The sequence below is a fragment of the Beauveria bassiana genome (assembly GCF_000280675.1).
Source record: "Beauveria bassiana ARSEF 2860 unplaced genomic scaffold BBA_S00007, whole genome shotgun sequence".
NCBI lineage: Eukaryota > Fungi > Ascomycota > Sordariomycetes > Hypocreales > Cordycipitaceae > Beauveria > Beauveria bassiana.
The window spans coordinates 794,661-817,112 of NW_007930842.1; the positions used below are offsets into that span (position 1 = coordinate 794,661).

The window sequence follows — 22,452 nt, forward strand, 5'->3', positions numbered from 1 at the left end:
TTGCGAGATGGAGAAGACTGGTCAAGACGAGGGGTATGAGAGGTGGCAATGGGGATCACGACAAAATGTACATAGAGTGAAACCAGTACTGTGCAGTATATATTCGATCTATCATGCTTCTTCAACCCAGCTATAAACTTACATTGCATGCTTGGCATGATCGTCTGTGTTGAGGGTCTTCAAGTACGCTTTTGTCTATGCATGTGTTAGTAGATGTCGCATTCCTCAAAGACTGGATCACGCACATGAGCAAGAATGTCATAGCTACTGACATAACTTCGTGCAATAGGAGTAAACAGGTTTGCTACCACTTCTGGAGGATCAAAGCTTTGCAACATTTGCGGTGTGGGCGCTGCCTCTGGCGCGGACGCGGCGGGCACGGGCGCAGGCACTATCCTCTTCGCTTCTTCTTCGCGCATCTTAATCAGAGCAGCGTCTCGGGCTTCTTGCTCAGGACCTTGAGACAGATGACTGAACTTCATGTTCAGACGACCGGCTTTGGAAATGTACGTGGTGCGTGGCTTGCGAATCGCTTCAAATGCTGCGGTTGCCTTGGAAATGCTGCTGATCCGCGTGATGCATTCTGCCAAGCATGCGCTGTCCTCGATGGAAGAAGCAGCTCCCTGTATTTCAAACTGATTTAGTAAAATATTTACTTTTTGAAAATGTTTCTTTTTGCTCATTCATAAACTTACCTGTGCTGCGAAAGGGAGCATAGCGTGCGCCGCATCGCCAAGCAGGACAACTCTGCCATTGCGGCTCGTCCATGTGTCGAGCTCTGGAAGGTCCGAAAATCGCCATATGAAGCATGCGCCACTGGCCAGGCTCATCAACTTGTGTAATCGTGGCTCAGCATTGGAAAATTGCTTCTTGACGTCCTCCACATCGTGTGGCTTGTCCCAGACGCCTTCCTCTCCGTCGTCCCTTTCAGTGCAAAAGACAAGATTGCACGTCGACCGAAGATCCATGCCCACAACTGTCTGTTTTGGGCCCATCCAAAATCCGCTCCTGTTGAAAAAGAAATGAAGATCGTCGTGCTCCTTGAGCTTCTCCCGGTCAACACTAATGCTGTATGCGGTCAATGGGTGGACGACATCCACGTTGCCCATAATCTTGGTCCGAATCTTTGAACGGACTCCTAAGTTTTGTCAGAGCTGGAATTCTGCCACGAATGGTATCAAAGCTTACCATCGCAAGCAATCACTAGATCAAAGGAAAGCGTTCTTCCATCTTCCATTGTAAGAAGTGGTCGAGCCGCCTCAGCGTCAATGTCCGCAACTCCGGCGCTGAATTGGCACAATGCTCCCAGTTCTTTTGCGCGAGCCAAGAGAATGCCCAGCAAGTCGCTGCGGTTGATATTCCAAACTCTGGTCCCCGGTCAATGTGCATCCATTGTACTCCAAGAGGCCAACTTGTCAGTTACGTACGGCAACTTGTAATTCTTTTGCGACACGGCAGCAGGCAAATTGTATAGCAAATAGCCATCAGACAATCTGTGAATATTGTGCACCGACCGAAGCTCAGGCAAGCACGCTTCAATCGCTTCCGAGACGCCATAGCCTTTCAAAACCCGGGTACCGTTTGTGTGAATTTGAAGAGAGCCACTAAACGTTGGCTGGCAATTTGCATACTTTTCCAACACTGTGACGCGATGGTTTGCGTTGTCTTGAAGGAGAAGCGCGATTGCAGTGGACAGGCCAGCTATACCTGCGCCCACAATGGCGATATCGAGGCCGGGGGGGGTCTGGTCTGTTGACATGGTGCACTATTGACTTGCGAAGAAAACGTGTTGGAGCAAAATCTTGACGAGCATTGTGAGGCAGGCCAGTCAGCCTCTAAAAACTTTCACGTGGAATTTCTTCTATTTGCTTTCCTTGTTTGGAAAGGATGCATAATGCCTTTGAGCGGCACCTGTGCCCTGCTGGCCACATATAGCCTGACCATGTTACTGCCTGTATCTTGTACTTCGTAGATTCGACGGCGCGGGGTAAGTAGTCTCACAGGTGCTGTCACATTGCATCTCTCTAGCCAATCGTACAAGCTTGTGTTCAGCCATGCCCTGCAAGACCTGAGAGGTGCGGAGCTTTTGATATGATTGTTAGGCTGGTAATCTGGCTTCACCTGTATGTAGCGATATTTTTTATGAGAATACAAATATCTCGCAGCGAGTACGAACCTAGTCCTTATCCATTCTGCTGGGATCGCCTTCTCCCCTGTATTATTGCTCACACATTTGAGAGGTTCTATATCTCGGTACGATTCGACTTTTGTGTCAGCAGAATTGACCCGGAATCTGTGCTCTCAATTTTTCATAGCCGACAGCATCGATTCTTTTACATTAGTGCGGAAGGCTGAGGTAAGAGGAGTTGGGTAGCGATGAGACACTGCTCCCAACCAGGCCGCGCGGGGTTTGCATGAAGGTCACATGAGAAAATTACAGTATATATACCTAACTCTCTCTACTTCAGATTTAAGATTGAACTTAGTTTTAACAACACTCACGCTACATTATTTGAGTATGGCGGCATTCAAGATTGAGGGTGATCTTAAAGCCCAATGGATCGAGGCTTGCAAGGACATCCCGAGAATTGGGTCTCAGTCCGGCTATACGCTCAAAAAAGATACTGAGGTCATGCTGGACCTTGAAGCATGGCTAAAAAGTTTTGACTCAAAGAAAAGCGACGAAAACTTCGCTACAGTATGTGGCATTGTCGGGCGCAACATAGAGACGATCCAGTCTGTTCTTCAAGCTATTGGCTTTGCTGTTGACATGACTGCCATAGTAAGTTGACTGATTTCAACCAAAAAATTACCAAAGTCTAGCCCTCTGACCTTATCCTAGGCCTTCCCACTCATTTCACCTGCAACGTTGGTCGTTAACGTATTTGCATGGCTGTTTGGCTCTTTAGCAGCGGTTTCAGAGAGGTTCGATGAGATCGCAGGCTTATTCAAAAGGATTGGCCAGAAGTTCGACGATCTATCGATTATCAAAGAACATCTAAAAAAGGACATTCGAACTGACCTCCAAAAACGCATAGTTGATCTCTTCATCAGTTGTTTGAACATTTACCGTGTCGCCAGCGAGGAATTGAAAAAAGGGTCGAGTAATAATCAATTCCATCTGGGCCTAAGGTTTGGTTCCATGCTAAGAAGAGTTTTTAGAAGGTTGTTGGCTCTCGCAAATAAAAGGCAAAGACGGCATGAAACCCGCGATGTTGGCCTTCGAGGATGCCTCAGAGGCACTTAAAAACTTCTTTCCCATTGCGACTTTCGGCAGCGTCGAGACCTTGATTAGAAACCACGAGGAACTGAGCCTCCGTGCGAACCGTGACGAGATACTCGATTGGCTCAGCAAACTCCCTTACCAAGAATTGCACGATTGGAATCGGAAAGGGATTGAAGAGACGGATGACCCTAGTAGATTTGGCAAGTGGTTATTGAATTCTCACTTTTTCAAGGATTGGGAAGAAGGTGACGTTGATAAGATTTGGTATACTGGAAATCGTGAGTCCTCTTCCTCCACAGCAGGGACACGGACTAATTATGTTACAGCTGGTGCTGGGAAGAGTGTCCTGGCGTACGTTTCATACATTCCGAAGCGACTTTTTACTGATCAATAATCTCAGATCGATTATCATCAACCATCTACAGACACTGAAAAGATCAGTAGCTTACCTATATCTTTCTTACACATCGACACCTCAGGTCAAAGACCTTCTAGGGAGCATAGTGCGCCAGCTTCAACCAGAGGATGGCATTCATCCAGACATCGTCGCAGAGTTTGAAAGAGCTAGAAAAAATGGGAAATTCGCGGGCGAGATTCAGTCCTTGACTGAAAATGGAATCAGTCGTCTGCTCACTGCAATTTGTCAAGGCAAGGCCATATTCATCATTGTTGATGCTCTGGATGAGTTTGATTTCGACTACCGTGGGAAACTGCTTAAACATCTCACAAATCTTGGTCCCTGTGTGAAGATATTGGTAACTTCACGAGTTCTACGACATTTGGAGGCCCTTCAGACCGGGTTTTCCACTGCCAAGATCGAAGCGAATGATTTGGACATGGATGAGTACATTCGCTGCCAGCTTGACTCCAAAGTCTCCGAGAGCATGTTTCGAGACAAATGTGAGAGAATTCAGGATATGATCAAGCAAAAGTCCGGGAGAATGTGAGATTTCCACTTTTTTCCCTCGCGGCGATTGGCTCTAATCTTTACCAGGTTCATTATTGTCAGGCTCCACGTCAAAGCTGTTCTTTCAGCTGGTAATCCAGCAGAATTGGAAGATATTTTGACTTCCCTGCCAGCAGATCTTAATGGCAACTACAAGAAAGCTATGGAAAGGATACGCAAGCAAGCAAATGACGTGAAATCCCGCGCTGAGTCGGTTCTAGCCTGGATAGCTTTCGCCCAGCGCCAACTCACCGAGAAGGAGCTCTACGACGCACTTGCTATCAGAGAGAAGAACGAAGCGGGCAGCCGAGAGCCTCTCAAGTCCTACAGACGCACAGATGTTATATCCGAATGCCAAGGTCTTGTCATTGTGGACTCGGAGCATTTGGTCCGCTTTGTTCACAGATCTGCGCGGGAATACTTTGACAACCACAAAAAATCTGAACTACCTGATTCGGACAAACAAATCACAATCGACTGCGTCAAATACCTATCTGTTGTGGCTACTGCCCCCCAAAAGCGAGAAGCTTCCGGCGTGCATGTGTATGCGAAGGAATGTTCAGTTCTAGACGGTATCGAGAAAGATTACTGGCTCATCAAATATGCCGGTGCATTCCTTCATAAGCATCATCGCAAAATTCGTGATGGTGAGAGGGATGAGAAGCTTTTGGACGCCATTGAAAAATTCGTCACTTGCAAAAGGACCAGAGCTCTATACGGCCGCCTGCTTTGCAGGTATAAGGGGTATGATAGCAAGTCTATATTCACCAACAGGGGTAAGAAACTTGATTCGAAGTACAGTGACTGGGGTTCATTCTCTCCACTGCAAGTTGCGGTGTATCTGGGGAATGTCGAGATTGTGCAAATCATGATTGGCCGGGAAGCTAAGATTGATGTCACCGATCCTTATGGAAGAACACCCTTGGAAGTCGCTATTGATTGTGGACTCGATTCAGTTGCGGGCGTTCTTCTACAACACGGCGCTAGGGTCGATTTAAAAACTCAAAAGGGACATTTCATACTTCAACACGCCATGGAGAGGAGTTACTGGACTGTCGTTCGCCAAATTATTGGCCACTCAGGGCCTGCCCTGCCAGATGGCAATTTTCTCCAGATCATTGGCTTGGTTATCATGGTCATTTTTGCACAGCTTCAATTCCTGATGAGTCTTTTTGCTACGGGAAGTTTCACAACCTCGCATTCAACACCGAAAGTTCATGAAGGTTCGCACCCTGAATTTGATCCGCTACAGAAATATCGAGCGTTGCTTCAACACTCCTACGAGGGAAATGCTGATGGTCTGAGACATCTTTTGGACCGCAAGGCCGCCGATCCCATAGCAGTTGAATTAGTATCGTCCAGCTATGACGATAGCGACTCTGAGACAGGCGACTCTGACGACTTTGATGCAGGCTACTTTGACGACTCTGAGACTGGCGACTCTGAGACTGGCGACTCTGAGACTGGCGACTCTGAGACTGGCGACTCTGAGACTGGCGACTCTGAGGCCGGCGACTCTGAGACTGACAAAGGTGGCAGCACGAAAGAAAGCGACCTTCGTCATGCAAATGACTCGCGCGAGCTCAATGAACTTAGGAGAGCATTCCTCAAGTCAGCTTGCTTCCTCGCAGTTGAGAGAGATAACTGCTCAGCCGTCAGTGTGTTTTTGAATTCTGGCGTGTCAGAGAATTTGACAAATCTTTCGGGGCAATCGCTTCTCCATCGGGCGACCTTCAGAAATAACGAAGAGCTTGTCAAAAGTCTCCTTCAGCGAGATGTAATTGTTGACCAGAGAGATGAGAATGGAAGATCAGCTCTTACAGCTTATGCTGACCCCAAAAGGCGGCAAGGTGAGATGCATACCAGATGTGTGGCTTTGAGTTTGCTGGAACCAGTGTATTAACAGCGTACAGTTCTTGAACTTCTACTTGAAAAAGGAGCAGACATAAACTTGAGGCAAAAAAGTGACATCCATGAACTTTATGAAGCGGCCGTCTTCGGTGCTCAAGCCGCTGTTGACTTTTTCCTTAATCAGAATGTTGACCCATCGATCGCCAACTATTATGGGTGGACACCTCTTCACGGCGCTGCGGCTAATGGACACTACGAAATTGTTAAGCATCTTGTCCAGCAGGGAGCTGAGCCTTCACCGCTCTCAGATACATTTAAAACTCCTCTGGACTTTGTCACCGAGGGACGGAAGCACTACGACCGTATCCTGACTGGTTGGGGCCAGTATGCTGCTCAGGTAATCGCCACCAAAGAGCGAAGTCCCGCGGTCGAGGCCGAGAACCGGGATGAAATTGCTAATTATTTGCGAGTACATGGAGCAAGACATGCTAAAGATATATGCGATATCGACAGAGACTTTGAATATAAGGACGACTCCGTGATGGACGATTGGTGGGATGCAAAGTGGAGGCATTGGGCAAAATTGAGAAGAAGCTGGGAGACTATAGAGGAGTGATGCACCATATTGCAGAAGCAAAATTGACTACTCAACCGTTGTTCTCTGATAAAATTCTCGAACTTAGAATAGAAGTTTAAATAAAACAATCATTATAAGATATCTAAATACTTATTCCATTAGGCAAAGGTAATAAATGTTAAGAAGAATGAAGATAATAATTATTGAATCTATATTATCTGTCCCTTTATAGACTATTCAGAATATCTTTACTTAGACTCTTACTAATATCCCTGTTAAGATAGGACTTTTAAAAGCGACATCCGCACGTAAATTGCGAAAATACTTGGGTAGCGTGGACGTATTGTGCTGTCTGTTGATCCCCATTATGATACCCCTGGCGGAGAGATGATTGAAGTTATAACACCACTGATTGTAGTGGTGATTTCATAGTATAAATAGAGGGCGCTGTGCTAACCGACAATTGCAAGCGATGCCTTTTGTTTACTTTATCCCCTATTCCACACACGTAACAGCCATGACCAAACTTGTCAGTCATGGGCAAAACAGGCAATGGGCCACTACTAGTGCTTCTCGTTTTATAAATATATAAATGGCCGACTTCCTTCCAGCCTCAACGCTGCGAGCTAATTTGTCTGCAGCTTTTCGGCGCTTTCCCCCGCATAGGGGTTCTTTGACATTTCAACAAAGCAGAGGTCCTCCGGAATCGTGCACGAGGCAAAAGAATCATCGGCGCGCGGAAATTCGCTCATCTCGCCAGTCTCTCGGTATCCCCGGCTCTTATACCACGCCAGCAGCGCGGTGCGTGTCGACAGCGCATTGAGCGACAGCTTGCTCACCCCCCATTCTCTTTTGCAGTACTCCTCGGCATAAGTCAGGACTCGGCCGCCGACGCCGCCGCGCTGGTACTCGTCTTGCACAATGAGACCGGAAATCCGGCCAGTGTCGTCTCCTTTCCTGGCCACATTGGCCGAGGCGATAATGTCGCCGGCCTCGTTTAGGACCGCAAACGTCACCAGGCCGTCCATGGCGAGGGCCGCTTGCATGCTTTCGAGCTTCAGCGTGTAGTTTGAGGCGAGTTCTGCGTCGCCTGTCCAGTTGGGTCGCGAGTCATTAGTTGAAAAGGCATGTTCCATGAGATCGCGCAGACGAGGCGCGTCGTCCGCTGTGGCGCGGCGGAAGGTGAGGGCAACCATGATGTGGGCGTTTTGATTGGCGATGAAGGTGTAAGAGGTGTTTTTGACCAGGCTACTCGATTGAACAAAACGATTGTTTATATACAACCGCCTGAAGCCAAATTGGCTGGTTGATTTTGAGTCATCGCAGCCTGATTTCTCAAATCGATGAGAAACTCGACATGATCAAATTACCAGGTGCTGCTAGGCCCATGAATGCTCTGCTAACTAGAGCAATTCCAAGTGCTACAGGGCGCGCAGTAGTGCTCACTTGTCCGCCGCAGGGCGTGTTCGACGCACCAATAAAGTCAACTTGGCGCGTATGAGCACAAGCGAAGGACTCGTTACCGTGGCCAATGATAACCTCAAGTAGACCACAGAAAAAATTGTAGATTCGTAAACGTGATCAAGGGTGAGTTGGTTGGTCAGCGGGATGAGAAATGACAGAGGCTAGGTATATAATATTGAATTGGCGGCCTTTGCACAACAACTGACACTTTGGCCGAGTGGTTAAGGCGGTGCCCTGCGTACGTATACACAATCACCGACTTCCAAAGACTCTCTCGCTAACAGCCCCACTAGTAAGGCATTACGTTCGCGTGCGTAGGTTCGAATCCTGCAGGTGTCGTAGAATTTTTTTGCCTGCTTGGACTATTTGATATTCTTTTTGGTACAAGGAAACGTTGCTTTCATCAGCAATGAACTCTGTCATATTCACGCATGGAAGCCAGGCCATGGCTGGGCTTGAGGCGGCCAATCAACCTTCTGGTCATGCAAGAGGAAAAAGATACTAGGGGACGATTGGGGTGTCGATTTGGAGAGAGTATTTGGTGAGAAAGCTGAACAATGTTGAGGGCGATGTGAAAGCCTTGGTCGAAAAGTACAAGGTTCTCCGAGACGGCAGGCTCAAACTTGAAGATGCTGGTGGTGACAAGATCCGTATTGTTGAGGAGACTTTGAAGACTAACATGAGTAATTTCAAGGAAAAAATGGACTCAGAAAAGTACAAGACTACGAAGAACAAATTTGAGAAATTCCAGTTACGTCTCGACATAATACAACCGTCTGGACACAGGCCACTCCGCCATGGTGGACTTTCTCAAGAAGACTTACGCTCACTGCGTCAACGCTGCTCAGGTATGGCTGTACAAGGAGCAGCAGGCTGTGCGATTCGTCAATCTCAAGCCAATTATCGTCATCTCGGATGAGCTGCAGAGCGTGGCTACGTCAAGCCTAAATCATGATTTCAATAGCACTCTCAACACCAAGCACCGCTCCGAGCTGAATCCCTCGACATGGGATTCAGTGTGAGTAGTGCATGAGCAAAGCCTCTGTCGCCGAATCACAACAAGCCATCGCGCAGGCGTGGCAAGTCGGTCTTCTGACCTAAGTTGCCTTTTTACATATTCCGCTCTCCTTAACTACATCGGTATTTAAACTGAACATTGCCAAATTTGGGTCTGGTACCCTGAAACTTGGCACATGGTTTGCCATTTCAGTGCCATTAATTGCATTTTCGCACGCTGTAGCTATGCTGGCCAGTCAGCTCAAGATCCGACAGCTAGTGCTTAAGATGGAGTAGGACAGAGTTCTTCGCGCTACTTCACGAGCCAAGATCTATTATTAATTCTACATGAGTCAATCGAGATTCGCAACTTGAAATGCATCCACCCCACAAGTTAGCCCCATCGTTGCTTGCAACAAGGCTGACAGGAATGATGTCGTCATTCATCTTCTTTTCTCGACGTGCTAACCAAAAGAATAGCAGTGAAAAGCGAGCCACCCATCCTACCCGGCCAACTCTCGCAACTCATCCAGGATCTCCGTGTGAGCTCTCACGGTATGCTCGTCGTACACAAAATCCGGGACAGCGACGCCTCCAGGAAGCTGGCAAGTCTGATACTCGACAAAGTCTTGAACATACTCCTGCGGAACAAGCTCGGCCCAGAACTCGGCTTGCTTCTCAGGCGGAATCGTCGTCATTGAGACCTCTTTGCCAACAATTGTCTCGAGGTCCCGCTTGACGTCATTGGGACTGACAAGGCGAGGACCGTAAAACTTGAGCGTCTGCAGCTGAGGATGCTTCGAGTCATCCAGCAACTGCTTTGCGCTCCATTCTCCGAGGTCCCTCACACTGACCTGCACAAAACAGTCAGTGACCGGGGGAAAACTTGGACTCTAAATACATAATGCTGGGACATACCATTGGAACCCGCCAATCCGCCGGGTGGATGGTTGACACAAAGTTTGGCGAGTCTTGCTTTGCCGTTCTCACTGCATCGGCCCACATGTGGTAGAAAAGGCATGGTCGAACAATGGTGACCTCGTCAGCCGCCGAGGCAAGAAATTTGTCCGTCAAATGGTTGAGACGGAGCACACCCTGTAGCACACCATTGTCAGCAACACCCAAACATACATGCCGCGTGTAACTCTTACTATGCCGTGATCATTCTGAGCCGCAATGGCCGAGAGCACCAAAAGGCGCTTCACAGTCGACGACGCCTTGATGGCACTTTTGATAGCATCAGACGACTTTTTGGCAAACACCTCGACGTCTGTGCCATCCATGGCCGGCGGGGGAATGTAGAAGACGGCATCGGAGCCCTCAAAGTCAATGCCCGAGCCCGAGCCGACGTCTGCTTGCAGCGCTGTAAAACGAGAATTTTCCTTGAACTCGGCTGGTGCTTTGGAAGGATCACGGTAAAAGGCCCGCACGTGGGGGTTTTGGGCGGATGCAAGAAGCGCACGAATAGCAGCCTCGCCGGCTCGGGTACTTGCGGGGATGACAGAGATATGAGAAGGCATTTTTTTTTTCGGGACAGAGATAGAACTTTGCTCTACTGGGATTGTAATGTTTTTACTCAGCTATTTGGCTCGAGATGATCTCTTTATATCCGTTACATCTCGGCTTTCCCATTGCGGAGAAGATTGCCCCGGATGCGGATTTCTGATTCATCTTCGACTTCATCACTTGTGCTGAATAATGTAGGAGCGGATCGGGGCCCTCGGGCAACCGCGGTGAACTAGATTAGCTTTTTTTACGGGTCACGGCAATGAGCGAGGCGCAGGCGCGCGTCTGGTCCGACTTGGCCTCACGTTACTTTCCGTTTCTAATGAAATACTCATCTTCGATTGGTCTCGACCTCGAGACCACTTTTCCTATTCAAGTTACATTATTCTCCTCCACAGCGCGGACTTTCTCTACACTGATCTTGGCGCCATGATGCGTGCTTGTAGCAACATGTTCAATTTGCTTGGTGGCTCAGTTGGCGGACTCGCGGCGGAGTTCACATGGAGCATTCATCAATACTACAGGGCGCGCCCTTTACACATTTTCTTGGCCCTACATTGGCTATTAGTAACTGATATTAATCCACGAACCGAGACTTGTTACATTGCGTAATTGCCGCATTAATTTGTTCGAGTGTTCGACGGAGTTCGTGTGGAGTGTGCACATGGTATAAGTGGAATTGACTCATTTGTTCGTTGTCAGCTTGGTCATCCGCGCGGTGGACATTGGAGAAAATGAACTGATTACCAGTATCTGGCACAAGTCACACTCTGGCATCCCAAATACTATAAAAACACCTCTTGCGACTCGTGTCGTCAAGTAAGTGCTGAAGCATGTCCATCCATTACAGAGCAACAGAAAAACAAACATCACCTTTTACCCAGTCCATCATGAAAGTCGCCATCATTGCCGTCGGCGATCTCGCCAGATACTTTGTCGAAGAGCTTCTCCAACGCGGACACCAAGTTCTAGCCGTCTCCCGGAGCAGCAAGCCCTACCTCGACAAGCTAGGAGTCGCGCAGCACACCACCGACTACAGCGAAGCTGACCTCACGCAGGCACTAGCAACTTGTGACGCGGCCATTTGCACTCTGAAAGTTGGTATACCAGAGAACATCCCGGTTCATCGAGCAATCCTCCGCGCTTGCCAAAAGTCCAGCACTTGCAAACGCTTCATTCCGGCCACGTGGGCCGGCAATATTGCAGACTTTCCAGACGAGCCTCTCGACCTAGCCGACCAAATTGAAGCGGTGCTCGAGGACCTGCGAAGCCAGAGCGACGTGAGCTGGTGCTCCGTCAGCCCAGGATGGTACATTGACTATATTGTGCCGGAGACGCAGCGATATATGAGCAGCCTGGGCGACATGTGGCCGCAGAATTATGCCGAAAAAGTCTTTACCTTGTACGGCGACGGCTCGCAACTGGTCAACTTCACCTCTGCCAGAGACACTGCTCGTGCCACGATTCGACTTCTCGAGCATGACAGACGCGAATGGGAGGAGTTTCTGTATATCTCTGGCGCGCAAATGACGTGGAAAGAGCTCGGACAGTTCATTCAGAGCCGAGACCCGGCCTACACTTTTCGAAGCAAGTCACTCTCGCAGACCATCAAGCAGTACATGGCCCAAGAGAGCGAGGAAAGCTACGGCGCAGCCATTCTGGAGCTCTGGAGCCATGGTTCGGGAGTTCGATTTCCGTGGAGCAGGGTTGAGCGCCATCGCGCCAAGTTTTTCCCCGACCTGACATTTCGCAACGCGCAGCAGATGCTTGACGAGGCAGCGTCGGACCCGAGCAAAGTAGTTTGAACCTAGACTCATGGCAGACTCTCTCCACTCTGCTTATAATTTGATTAATCTTATACACTTATTCTTCTATCATTCATGCGCATAGTCTCAGGCTACGTATCAGTGAGCGTAAACAATATTGCGATGCTGAAATACGTACGTACAGTGCCTCAACACCATGAAGGACGCCCAACGCTACTGTAGCAAATACCATAAACAACTGAAATAAAAGATAAAAGTAAAGCCACAGTTTCCTGATCCACTACCTTGCTTTCTAGCTGGGTTCAACAAGCACTCGCAGCCCCCGGCTTCCGGGACCGGGTGCTGGTCCAAAGTAATCATGAAAAACGTCCCAGTCGCTTTGCTTTGTTTTGAACAGCTGCATCTGGAAGCTGCATTGTGGACCAAACAGTCGTGACACCGTCAAGTAGACGTCAGTATAGGCAAGATCCAGGCCGAGACAAAGTCGAGATCCACGGCCCCATGGCTGTAAATGCTTCACAAGTCGCTTGTAGTCGGCTTGGTTCAGCCAGCGGTCGGGGTTGAACTTTTCGGGCTCAGGAAAAATGACAGAATTCATGTGCAGGTCATCCATGCTAACAGAAATATAAGTCTAATCATCATTATTCAGTCAGTATCCGATTCTGTGTATGGAACTTGGGGTGGGCACAAACTCCACGAGGCAGGAAGAATTGCTGGTACTGCAAGTCGGCTACATCAGAGTAGCGGACAAGTCGTGCGGAAATGGAGTTGCTCGTTCGTAGAGCTTCGTTGATGACGCCAGTCAGATATGGCAAGGCTTTGACTTCTTGATACTCCAGAGCAGTCCCCTTTGCTTCGAAGGCGCTTCTGATTTCGGTCCGTAGCCTGGTGAGTATGTCCGGATTTGCTAGAGCATGGTAGGTGATTGAGGTTAGAACGGTGGCGGTAGTCTCAGTTCCAGCAAGAATAAAACTTCGGCATTCACCAAATACGCGGTCGAAAGTTTTTTGCTGTTTTGGGAGGTTTGCTGCGAGCATCGTCTGTACTGCATCTTGCGGGCCCTCTTCCGGCACAACTGGATTGTCGAAAGCGTATCGAGCAAAGCGATTGACTGTCTGTAACGGGATGTATTTATATCAGCACCGTAGGAACCGCAGGATGAGGTTTCGGCAAGATTTGGACATACCGCTACGAAAGATTGGCCAGCTCTAGAGCTGATTTTGTTTGTGATGGATGCCGGAAGCGATTGGAGCAGCCAGTGTGGGAGTCCGAAAAGATGCCTGTTGAATATTCCAATGCGGCTATAGCTCTTGATAGCCTCGTTGAAGTCTTGGTTGAAATCTGGATGATCCAAGGCACCGAATGGTTTTCGAAAAACAAAGGCGGTTGCGACGTCGAGGGCGAGGGACCGGTATGCATCGCTCAAATTTATGACCTGGCCGACGGAGGAGGCCAAGCGATCGTGAAGCTTTTCAATTGTCTCTTGTATTTTTGGTAGACTTCGAGTAACATTTTGGGATGAGAACCACGGCTGCACAGCCTGGCGATGCATTCGATGGAGGTGATCCGGTTCCGTAGTCGCAGTGCTTGTGGTACTGCCGAAGCTTCGGTAATACCAGCTAGGCTTGGCCGCTTTCGACGATAGTTTGTAGACGTCATTCCAGTTTGAATCTTTAATGTGGACTTCCCATGGACTGATTCGCACAATCGGCCCTGCAGCCACAACAAGGACGCGTTAGATGAGGCTCTCTTGAGCAATGTTGAATGCACGCACCGTATAGATCATGGAGTCGATCTATCTCGACCCAATATCGACCGCCTCCGTCTTTTATCAGCTGAAAGTAGGCTTCGTATGCACCTGTAGCGGCAGCGAGAATAGGACCAGGGACTCGTGCAAGGGGATGGAGTGTGAGGCGATACAGTACCACTGTTATCAGCGATAGAGCCGCCAGGCCAGTGACGGCGAGCACCGCGTGGCCCTGGACCATGCTTTGCATCCATATGACGGAGTCCATTGCGAAACACAAGTCGTTTGATAATTGTTTGCATGCTCTCGTTGACTGGGCGGAGGGTGTATATAATGTGCATGGATGGCGCCTTCCACGTGAACTCTTGCATGTGGACATGCCGAGCTTCGTCGGATCCAGCTTACCAAATGGTCGTACAAAGCCATGGTTGTATCTTTAGACGGCGTGGCTGCTGGATCCCAGATTGAGAGTGTCTGTTTGCTGCCCGTTTGCGGCGGTGTGTTTGTGCTGGGGCATATTACTTAACTAAGTGGTCATTGAAGTATCTCATTAGATGCAAGGCCTTTAGTTAGGTCATTTACAAGGGCCTTTACTCCAACAAAATACGCCATGTACCAAGTGCTTCATCTTAGGTAGCTTCTTCTGTCGCGAGTTACTGCGGTCGCGACTAGGTGGTCTGCCGCGAGATTCGGTTGTTTCCCCGCGTCTGATGGTGCTTCAACTCAATAAGAGGGGTGGTCGCGTATTTGCGAAGAAATCAATAATATAGGGCGCAATGATCCCGAAATGTCCAAATGCCCGAGCATTTCTATGCCCAGCATGGCTCGTGGTGTAGGGTGTCAAAAACGCTCCTGCCCACCTCGGATGAGGGCTGCCCGAAGCATGGCCCAACCCGATGAAATGAATTAATTAAACAAATCATACATAAAGTATTCTGTATTACTTTTTGATAGTCCTATGCCTTGGTAGCTTATCAGACCAACTATAGAACTGATGACTTTCTATAGTTGATCCTTCTAATATTCTACTAGTATTTGGGTTGTGTCGTCATCCCGCAACGGTCACGAACCTGCGATTAATATAAATACAGCATCACCAGTGGTTGGTGGTTCCACCTTTTGCTGCACTACGGCACATGCAGCACAGAGCATGTTGGCGGGGGTGCCGGTGAACTGTTTACTGCAGGGGCTGACATCTGCCGATGTACGGAGTATGAAGCCAATATCTGAGAATGATGAATGTTCAACACAGCATGCCGATCCTTTCAAGAGTCCAACATGTCTCCCCAGTCGCATCGATCTCCCGGAGGCTAGGGCGCCTTGTGGGCAAGCGGGTTTCTCAACAGTGGAGTCGCGGGGAACTCCCTACTTTGTCCGCGGCGTCTTCTGCGGGGTGTTGGGGCATGAGGTAGCTACGGCAGCCATTCTTTGTCTGACGATGCAGGGTTAAGGATTCATTGGAAAATCAAGCGCTGGTTCTTGACGGTAGCACCTTCTCCTATGAACTGATATCAATTGCGGTTTACTATTCTTCAGACGTATCATCGTGAATTTCATGCCTCAGCGACCATTACAACTTTGACCTCCCTAGCCACGTTCTCTCGATTGCGTCTCTATACTTTTTCGGGTCCTGCTTCAGGTGTCCGACGTGTGGGCTTCCTTCGAATCTGACAAGCTCGACTGACCAGCCTTTCTGCTTTGCCTCTTCTGCGTGATCTACCACGTCGTCCTCGCCAACGAGCAGATCTGTCTCGGAGTATATGTAGCATCGGCGAGGCCCAGCGACTACTGGGACGTGCTCGTTGAGCTGCTTCCTTATTGTCTCTAGTGGATCAAACCCGGGCCCAAAAAATTTCGTACTGTACACAACGCGCAAAGCGATACCGAGCACGAAGCTGAGTATGGTCTTGGGCAGGACAGCTCGCGGCAAGGCCGGGGAGATTGCCTCCCAGGTTTTCCTAAATCCTGATCGCCCTGGGGCACTATCAATGATGGTGGACAATTCAGATAGGGAGCGCCCTTCTGATTGAAAGAGCATCTCGTTAATGGCGACCCATTGTTTGGCGCCGGCGTTGGACATGATATGTACGTATAGGGTGTCGTCGGCCGCCTCGCGAAGCATCTTCACCACCGGCCCGACCAGCTTTTGCTGCGTCTGAACCGACCGGCAGAAAAATGCTACCATGTCGCTTTCCACAAGAACAATGCTAGAGCCGGGATAAATTTCATTGTACAGCTTCGTGTACCTTTCAATGTGCCGATCATTGGCATTGGCCCACGACAAGAACAGAATCATCCCGGGTGAAGCCGTCTTTGGGTCTCTGCTGGTCTGGGATTCCGAGATTCCATCGGAAGACGTCGTATCATTTTTTCCATTGGGGTGCTGCACGGAGACAATCTCGTTGATGCGGACAAAAGAAGGCGGTGCCATGTCTGGATGAAAGCACGCTTGCCAGTTTACTTACTAGCCGATGGGCCTGCCGGCCGAAATAAACGGAATTCAAAACGGGAGAACAAGAAGAAAGTGCGGAGTGTGGGAGAAGATATGCGAGGGTACGAAGGTAATTAATTGATTGCCCACCCACTGTTTTACAAAAGGGCGACAGGAAACAGTGTGACAGCCTTCTTGACGTGGTGAGGCAGCAGCACTTCAACCAGAGCAAACACCAGGTACCAGCCACAGAAACCAGAGGGGCCGACGGGCGCGATTATTATATTGACCCAGCGGCAAGCGAGACAGTGAGCCAATCGACATCTCATTGTTTGATCCTGCCGAATGGGTAGCCCACCGTGATAGGCTGGCATTTTTGCCGAGGCAGTGAGTCAATGACTTACAGTGCGTCAATAGGCTGATCCTGCATTCAACTAGTGGTACTATAAAAAGCATCGTGACATCTGAATTATCTTCACTCGTCAACCCCGAGTTCACACAAACACGAATTATTCGCATAAAGAGACCATCTGAAATCTCTGCCTGGCTTTGACCAGGACCAAACCGCGACGTCGTGCAAACGTGCACAGCTGTCTAATTTCTAAGACTAATCATAACGATGGCCACAGGGTTATAACTCACACGTGGATTCCCCCCCCTAGAAACTGTGGCTTGACTTGGCACATCGCCGGGCCTTGAATTGCAGTTCCTAATAGTCGAAGCTCAAAATTGGTGTTGCCGAATAATGTTGCTTTGAAAAGTCTAGGTATAGAATAATAACCATTTTTCTAATAATGCTGATTCTAGGAGAGAACAGCAGGAGTGCTTGCAGCATTTCGGCGGCAGCAATATCCATAGGTACGCATAGCCTGAAGTACATCATGATGTCTCATTTCTCCACTGTGAAAGTGACTAGATATGGGGCATCTCTTTTTCCAAAGAGTTATCAGATGCGAGCACTCGCAGGCGCAAAAAAAAAAAACAATCTCCTGTCTCGCACACGGGGAAAGAAAGAATCGCACCATGACGACGTGGCATAAAATGCAGGAGCCCGGCTGCGGAGAGATTCAACGTGCAACGAAAAAGGGCGACATCGGATGCATATGGTAAGGTAGGTAGGGGTGGCATTCGTACTTGCGGCAGTGGTTGAGGATGGGCTTTGTACAGCAAGTGAGCCCGTGTGACAGCTTGTAGCCAATATTCACGGATAGCAAGTAGTGAGTTCGTGATTTCATGGTATGCGGTGAGTGGGGGTTTTTTTTTTAAAAAAAAAGAAAAAAAAAACGGCGTGCTGTCAAACCTCAGTACTGGCGCTTACACTGAAGCTGCTGGAGGTGCGACGGCTAGGCGGTTGCACAACATGGCCCGCTTGGACTCAATAAACTGACTTGATGCACGGTGAGCCTTGCATATAGGTTTAATGAGATCTTGGCTGCATCTTGGTCTCGCGGGCGGTAATTGACTGGCTCTGGGCATCCAGAACAGTTGGCCAAAAGAAAACACCCTTGAAGCCTTGGCTTGACAACTTTTTGGTTGGGCAGGGACTAACAAGACAAAGAGGGCTGCAACACCCTGGTCAGAAGATGAAAGGAACACCAGTAAATGGACTGCTGATTCGCCCAAATCATCCACGGCTACGGCCGCAACAAAGAGAATTCGGACGGACGGCAAAGCACTTGCATGAGATAAGCGAGCTGTCTGCGGGGTCACCAAGCCGAAATAAGCAGACTGGATGCAACAAGCTCGGGGGAGACACCTAACGCATGGTAACCAATGTCAGCTTGAGATCTCATGTCCCATTTTCATCTTTACATCCTATTCAAAGAACATAGACAAAGAAACAATCATGCAAAAGCTCGACGCTCTTTTGCAAGACGCCGTGCCCTCGGGCGAGGATGCTACGGACAAAGTGTTGGGCGCGGCCTTTATAGTGACTAATAAAGATGGTACGTTATGACGTTGGTGCTGACGGCCGACGTGCCGAGGCAAGAAAAAGAAAGGAATCACGGAGAAAAAATAATACATATCCCTGGAAAACAGACTTGCTAACCTTGAACGATCTTATCTTCTCAAGAGTTTTTGTATTCTGGTGCTGCCGGACGCATCGGACTTGATGCAGCGTCGCCGGCCTTTACGGCCAATTCCTTTACATGGATCGCCTCGATGAGCAAAGTCGTCACGGCGACGTGCCTCTTGCAGCTCGTGGAGCGCGGCCTCATCAACCTCGACGACGACGTACGTCCTCGATTCGCCGAGATGGAAAAGGTCCAGATCCTGCGCGGCTTCCAGGACGACGGCACGCCGATCCTCGAAGCCAACACGGAGCCTATAACGCTCCGGTGAGCTTCTTTCAGCCTTCAACACACACACACACACACACCCAAACTACTCTTTAACCCTCAGCTGACGCGTTACTCTGCACAGTATGCTCCTCTCGCACACGTCCGGCTACTCGTACGACTTTTCCAACCCGCGGGCGCTGCAGTGGTCACAGCGCCCTGACCGTGTCAAGGGCCAGTTCCCCGCACGCAGCCGCGCCGCCATGGACACGCCACTCGTGTACGCCCCAGGCGAGTACTGGAACTACGGCACGGGACCGGACTGGGCCGGCGAGCTGCTCGCGCTCGTCGTGGACCAGCCACTGGGCGCATACATGCAGACACACGTGTTCGCGCCGCTCGGCCTGCGCGACACGGGCTTCTACCCGTCGCGGCTGCCGCACGTCGGCACGGACCGCACCGTCGCCGACTTTGTGCGCCGCGGCGGCAAGCTCGTGTCAGAGGGAGCCGGGACGGCGCCGGTCGTCGAGGACTGGACCATTGAGAGCGGCGGCGGTGGGCTCTTTTCCACGGCGCGCGACTTTGCCACATTTTTGCAGGGACTGCTCGCGGGAAAGCTGCTGTCGGGCGAGTCGCTCGATTTGCTGTGCGCGCACCAGCTCAGTCCCAAGCAGGTCAAGGGCATCGAGGCCTTTACGTACGACATGGGCGTGCACGGCATCGTGGCGCCCGAGTTTCCGAAGCATGCGCGCATGCAGCAGGCGTTTGGCGGCATGGTCAACGTGGACGACGTGCCGGGCAAGCGCCGCAAGGGATCTATTTCGTGGAGCGGCGCGTCAGGTCCGCGATGGGTAAGTGGTTCTCTCGATTTCGAAGATGGATGTTTTCTTCCTTGGCATATGTGATGGTCGCTGATAGTTCATGTGATGGAATAGTGGCTTGATCGCGAAACAGGTATTGCTGGCGTCATGATGCTCAACGTCATGGAGTACGATCCGGCAAATAACGATGCGGGCGTACCGCCATCGGGATTGCTGTGGCAGAAGCTGGAGGCGGCCACATATGGCGAGCTTCCAAGGTAGATTGGCCAAGTGTTTTGGGATAGGTGTTAATTAACGTAAGTTCAATAATGAATATTCTTACTGCTTCCGTATCCGTAAAGCGCTCTCGGAAAAGGCTGCCGGGGGGATGTCACTGTCTTCGCCTTTTGAACAGCCGAAAGAAGTGCGAGATGGACATTATCTTTTTGGGGATACAAGAGACTGGTTTGCGAAACGGCCGTGTTTATTGCGGGGACATGGCAGCTTATGGTGGGAAGATAGCTTCCAAGGCGCCGATAGGATAGATATACCTCGACCTCGATGATGGAAGTTTTCCGCCCTTTGATCGGCTACAGGATGAGGGGAAAAGGTGGAATTGTTATGGAGCATCATTGGCTAATACCCTTGCTTGCCATGCACCTCTAGCCGCATCTAATTTAAAATCACCACTTGTGCCCCAGCACATAAACACATAACCACAAACAGGCAGCAAACAGACTTCCGTAATGCCTCGCGGCTGGTATCTCGCCCAGGGCATGTTCCCACTGGGATATAGCAGCAGCGATGACGATGAAGGCCCCTGTGAGCTGCCAAACGGTCGACTCGTCTGTGGACCTCACGGATTGGTGCAATGCGGCAAATGTTGCAGTGACTACAGCTTCAAGGATGACATCCTTGGTGAAGACTGCGGAGACTTGGTCGATGAAGAGGACGATGATGAGGCCATCATAGTCCCTTCCTCAGGGTCCGATTTGGTCAAAGGCACTGGTCTGATCTTCCCCTCCAAGTTCAGCCCTCCCCTTAGCTCCACGACACCGATGGAGCTGTTTCGCGGCAGGTCTCGCTTCATGGATATAATCAGGTAAAGCGCTTTCGCTCCTTCGTCGCCTTTTTTTCCTCGTGCTCGGCTAACCTCCTGGTTCGTGGTCTCAGGTACACCTACCATAATGATAATTCCGTACTCCTTCTCATGACTGACGGGGCGTGTCTTAACAACGGCCAAGCCAATCCAAAGGCCGGTTGGGCATTTTGCCAAGGGCTGAATCTTGAGGGCAAACCGCTGTTGGTCTCGGCCCGTCTGGAAAAGCAGGGCCCGTGGGGTGAAGATGGCATCCAGAGCAGCAACCGGGCCGAGCTGCGGGCCGTCTTCGCCGCCCTGCGTTTCCGACACTGGCCAGGCGAGGGATTCAAAACAGTTGTCATCGCCACTGACTCGGACTACGTCGTGGAGGGTTCAACACAATGGGCGAAGACTTGGGTGCAGAACAGTTGGAGGACAAAAGGTAAGAGGGGAACTGACGGCTCCGATGTCAAGAACAAGGATTTGTGGGAGGTGCTCTTGGGGGAGTGCGAGAGAGCCAACCTCTGTGATACGGCCATCCAGTTCTGGAAGATTCCACGCGAGTGGAATACGCTTGCCGACGAAGCTGCGAAGAAGGCTGCCGCGGCGGGAGAGGCACCTCCTAGGTGGGCATCATATGTTGGGATGGCGATCTGAGGGTGAAGGCCCCTGAGGGTCATGCATGTGAAAGAATCACGACACAAATGGAATTCAGTACTGTGATAAGATTTCGACCTTATGGGCGAGCCGAGAGCGTGTCGACTTACCCAGGATGTAGCTCAAGACGACAAGTGACATGGCGCTTCAGAGCCGTTCTTTGCCGACATCTTTTCCAAAGGTCAATCCACAAGATTTCGCTTTAGCAGATAGTTTTCATCGGCGATGCTATGTTTTCTACAGGCAGCTTGCATCCCGCTAAAGAGATCGATAATAAGACGGTGCTGATGCGCTGCCCGGACGGTACGACTGGCTTCGCATGCATCTGCGCCTGCCTACAGTAGTGTGCAGCTACAATTATCCAATTTTAGGTGCACAGAGCTACACAGCATTCTAGACGTAGCAGTAATCGTGCATCAGGCAGCGAACCACCAACGGGAAGGAGCCAATGTTGTGGTCACCTCAATTTAACTTGACATGGCTAAATCTGCCGGCGAGCTCGTATGCGTCACCGCCACCTCGTTCGCACCCAAAGCCATAAGCCCCCCAAATTCATCTCCCCAGCCATGGCGGTTTACCTTGGGGACCCTGACAAAGGCAAAGTCCAGAATTAATCCCACAGTAACCAAAGCGGCGCTTAAGGACAGGGCAGCCTTAAACAAAGGGAAAAGCAACCCAGGAATACGAGGCGGCCATCCAGTTAGCTTTCCCAGGTCCAGTTGCCCGGCCGAGAGCACGTCCAAGTGTGATACCGCCGCTGAGAGTAAGTAGATTGGAAATAAAACAGCATCATTTCGATTTATTCGCAGTCATGGTACGGGATGCAAACTTTTCTTTGTTGTGGGAAGACAGCCACCTGAACTAGGTTTGCAATAACTAGCAGGGTGATGATGATGGCCCTCATACCATCACTTACACCTGTCTTCAAGACGGGTTCGATCACGTCAAATACGGCAGTAGACTCGCTTGGCGTCACGCGCGAATCGATGCCGCCGGATCCTACCCGTCTCGTTCGTTCAGGTCTAACATTGTCCTCATCGCGGGGGGAATGGGGAGGGCAAGCTGATGTAGTGTAGCCATCGCCCATCACCATCTGAGAAGCCATGCTGGTTTACAGTGACGCTG

At 50.1% G+C, this 22,452-nt stretch overlaps 10 protein-coding genes across 10 annotated transcripts; 5 read left to right on the top strand and 5 right to left on the bottom strand.

Moving 5' to 3' along the window:
• Window positions 1-138: 138 nt before the first annotated feature.
• On the bottom strand, window positions 139-1,759 carry BBA_03471 (FAD dependent oxidoreductase domain containing protein; the record flags this gene model as incomplete). Its single annotated transcript, XM_008598568.1, has 5 exons — window positions 139-195; window positions 246-623; window positions 696-1,138; window positions 1,189-1,367; window positions 1,428-1,759. 5 exons carry the CDS (start codon window positions 1,757-1,759, stop codon window positions 139-141), a joined length of 1,389 nt encoding a protein of 462 aa, XP_008596790.1.
• A 759-nt stretch (window positions 1,760-2,518) lies between these two features.
• Window positions 2,519-6,639, top strand: BBA_03472 (Ankyrin repeat protein; the record flags this gene model as incomplete). The annotated part of the gene is made up of 7 exons (XM_008598569.1): window positions 2,519-2,782; window positions 2,843-3,104; window positions 3,190-3,504; window positions 3,553-3,577; window positions 3,627-4,169; window positions 4,221-6,022; window positions 6,086-6,639. 7 exons carry the CDS (start codon window positions 2,519-2,521, stop codon window positions 6,637-6,639), a joined length of 3,765 nt encoding a protein of 1,254 aa, XP_008596791.1.
• Window positions 6,640-7,226: 587 nt separating this feature from the next.
• Window positions 7,227-7,796, bottom strand: BBA_03473 (GNAT family acetyltransferase, putative; the record flags this gene model as incomplete). The annotated part of the gene is made up of 1 exon (XM_008598570.1): window positions 7,227-7,796. One exon carries the CDS (start codon window positions 7,794-7,796, stop codon window positions 7,227-7,229), a length of 570 nt encoding a protein of 189 aa, XP_008596792.1.
• Window positions 7,797-8,861: 1,065 nt separating this feature from the next.
• Window positions 8,862-9,357, top strand: BBA_03474 (uncharacterized protein; the record flags this gene model as incomplete). The annotated part of the gene is made up of 2 exons (XM_008598571.1): window positions 8,862-9,082; window positions 9,318-9,357. The coding sequence occupies 2 exons, from the start codon at window positions 8,862-8,864 to the stop codon at window positions 9,355-9,357; spliced, it is 261 nt and encodes an 86-aa protein (XP_008596793.1).
• A 206-nt stretch (window positions 9,358-9,563) lies between these two features.
• BBA_03475 (bicyclomycin resistance protein) lies at window positions 9,564-10,580 on the bottom strand (the record flags this gene model as incomplete). Its single annotated transcript, XM_008598572.1, has 3 exons — window positions 9,564-9,914; window positions 9,979-10,155; window positions 10,212-10,580. The coding sequence occupies 3 exons, from the start codon at window positions 10,578-10,580 to the stop codon at window positions 9,564-9,566; spliced, it is 897 nt and encodes a 298-aa protein (XP_008596794.1).
• An 876-nt stretch (window positions 10,581-11,456) lies between these two features.
• Window positions 11,457-12,371, top strand: BBA_03476 (NmrA-like family protein; the record flags this gene model as incomplete). The annotated part of the gene is made up of 1 exon (XM_008598573.1): window positions 11,457-12,371. The coding sequence occupies one exon, from the start codon at window positions 11,457-11,459 to the stop codon at window positions 12,369-12,371; it is 915 nt and encodes a 304-aa protein (XP_008596795.1).
• Window positions 12,372-12,624: 253 nt separating this feature from the next.
• BBA_03477 (Cytochrome P450 CYP682H1) lies at window positions 12,625-14,347 on the bottom strand (the record flags this gene model as incomplete). The annotated part of the gene is made up of 4 exons (XM_008598574.1): window positions 12,625-12,963; window positions 13,025-13,447; window positions 13,519-14,045; window positions 14,107-14,347. The coding sequence occupies 4 exons, from the start codon at window positions 14,345-14,347 to the stop codon at window positions 12,625-12,627; spliced, it is 1,530 nt and encodes a 509-aa protein (XP_008596796.1).
• A 1,302-nt stretch (window positions 14,348-15,649) lies between these two features.
• BBA_03478 (DUF829 domain protein (PaxU)) lies at window positions 15,650-16,510 on the bottom strand (the record flags this gene model as incomplete). The annotated part of the gene is made up of 1 exon (XM_008598575.1): window positions 15,650-16,510. The coding sequence occupies one exon, from the start codon at window positions 16,508-16,510 to the stop codon at window positions 15,650-15,652; it is 861 nt and encodes a 286-aa protein (XP_008596797.1).
• A 1,846-nt stretch (window positions 16,511-18,356) lies between these two features.
• On the top strand, window positions 18,357-19,871 carry BBA_03479 (Beta-lactamase-type transpeptidase; the record flags this gene model as incomplete). Its single annotated transcript, XM_008598576.1, has 4 exons — window positions 18,357-18,456; window positions 18,585-18,849; window positions 18,935-19,640; window positions 19,725-19,871. The coding sequence occupies 4 exons, from the start codon at window positions 18,357-18,359 to the stop codon at window positions 19,869-19,871; spliced, it is 1,218 nt and encodes a 405-aa protein (XP_008596798.1).
• A 464-nt stretch (window positions 19,872-20,335) lies between these two features.
• Window positions 20,336-21,327, top strand: BBA_03480 (RNase H domain protein; the record flags this gene model as incomplete). The annotated part of the gene is made up of 2 exons (XM_008598577.1): window positions 20,336-20,691; window positions 20,763-21,327. 2 exons carry the CDS (start codon window positions 20,336-20,338, stop codon window positions 21,325-21,327), a joined length of 921 nt encoding a protein of 306 aa, XP_008596799.1.
• Between the last annotated feature and the right edge of the window lie 1,125 nt (window positions 21,328-22,452).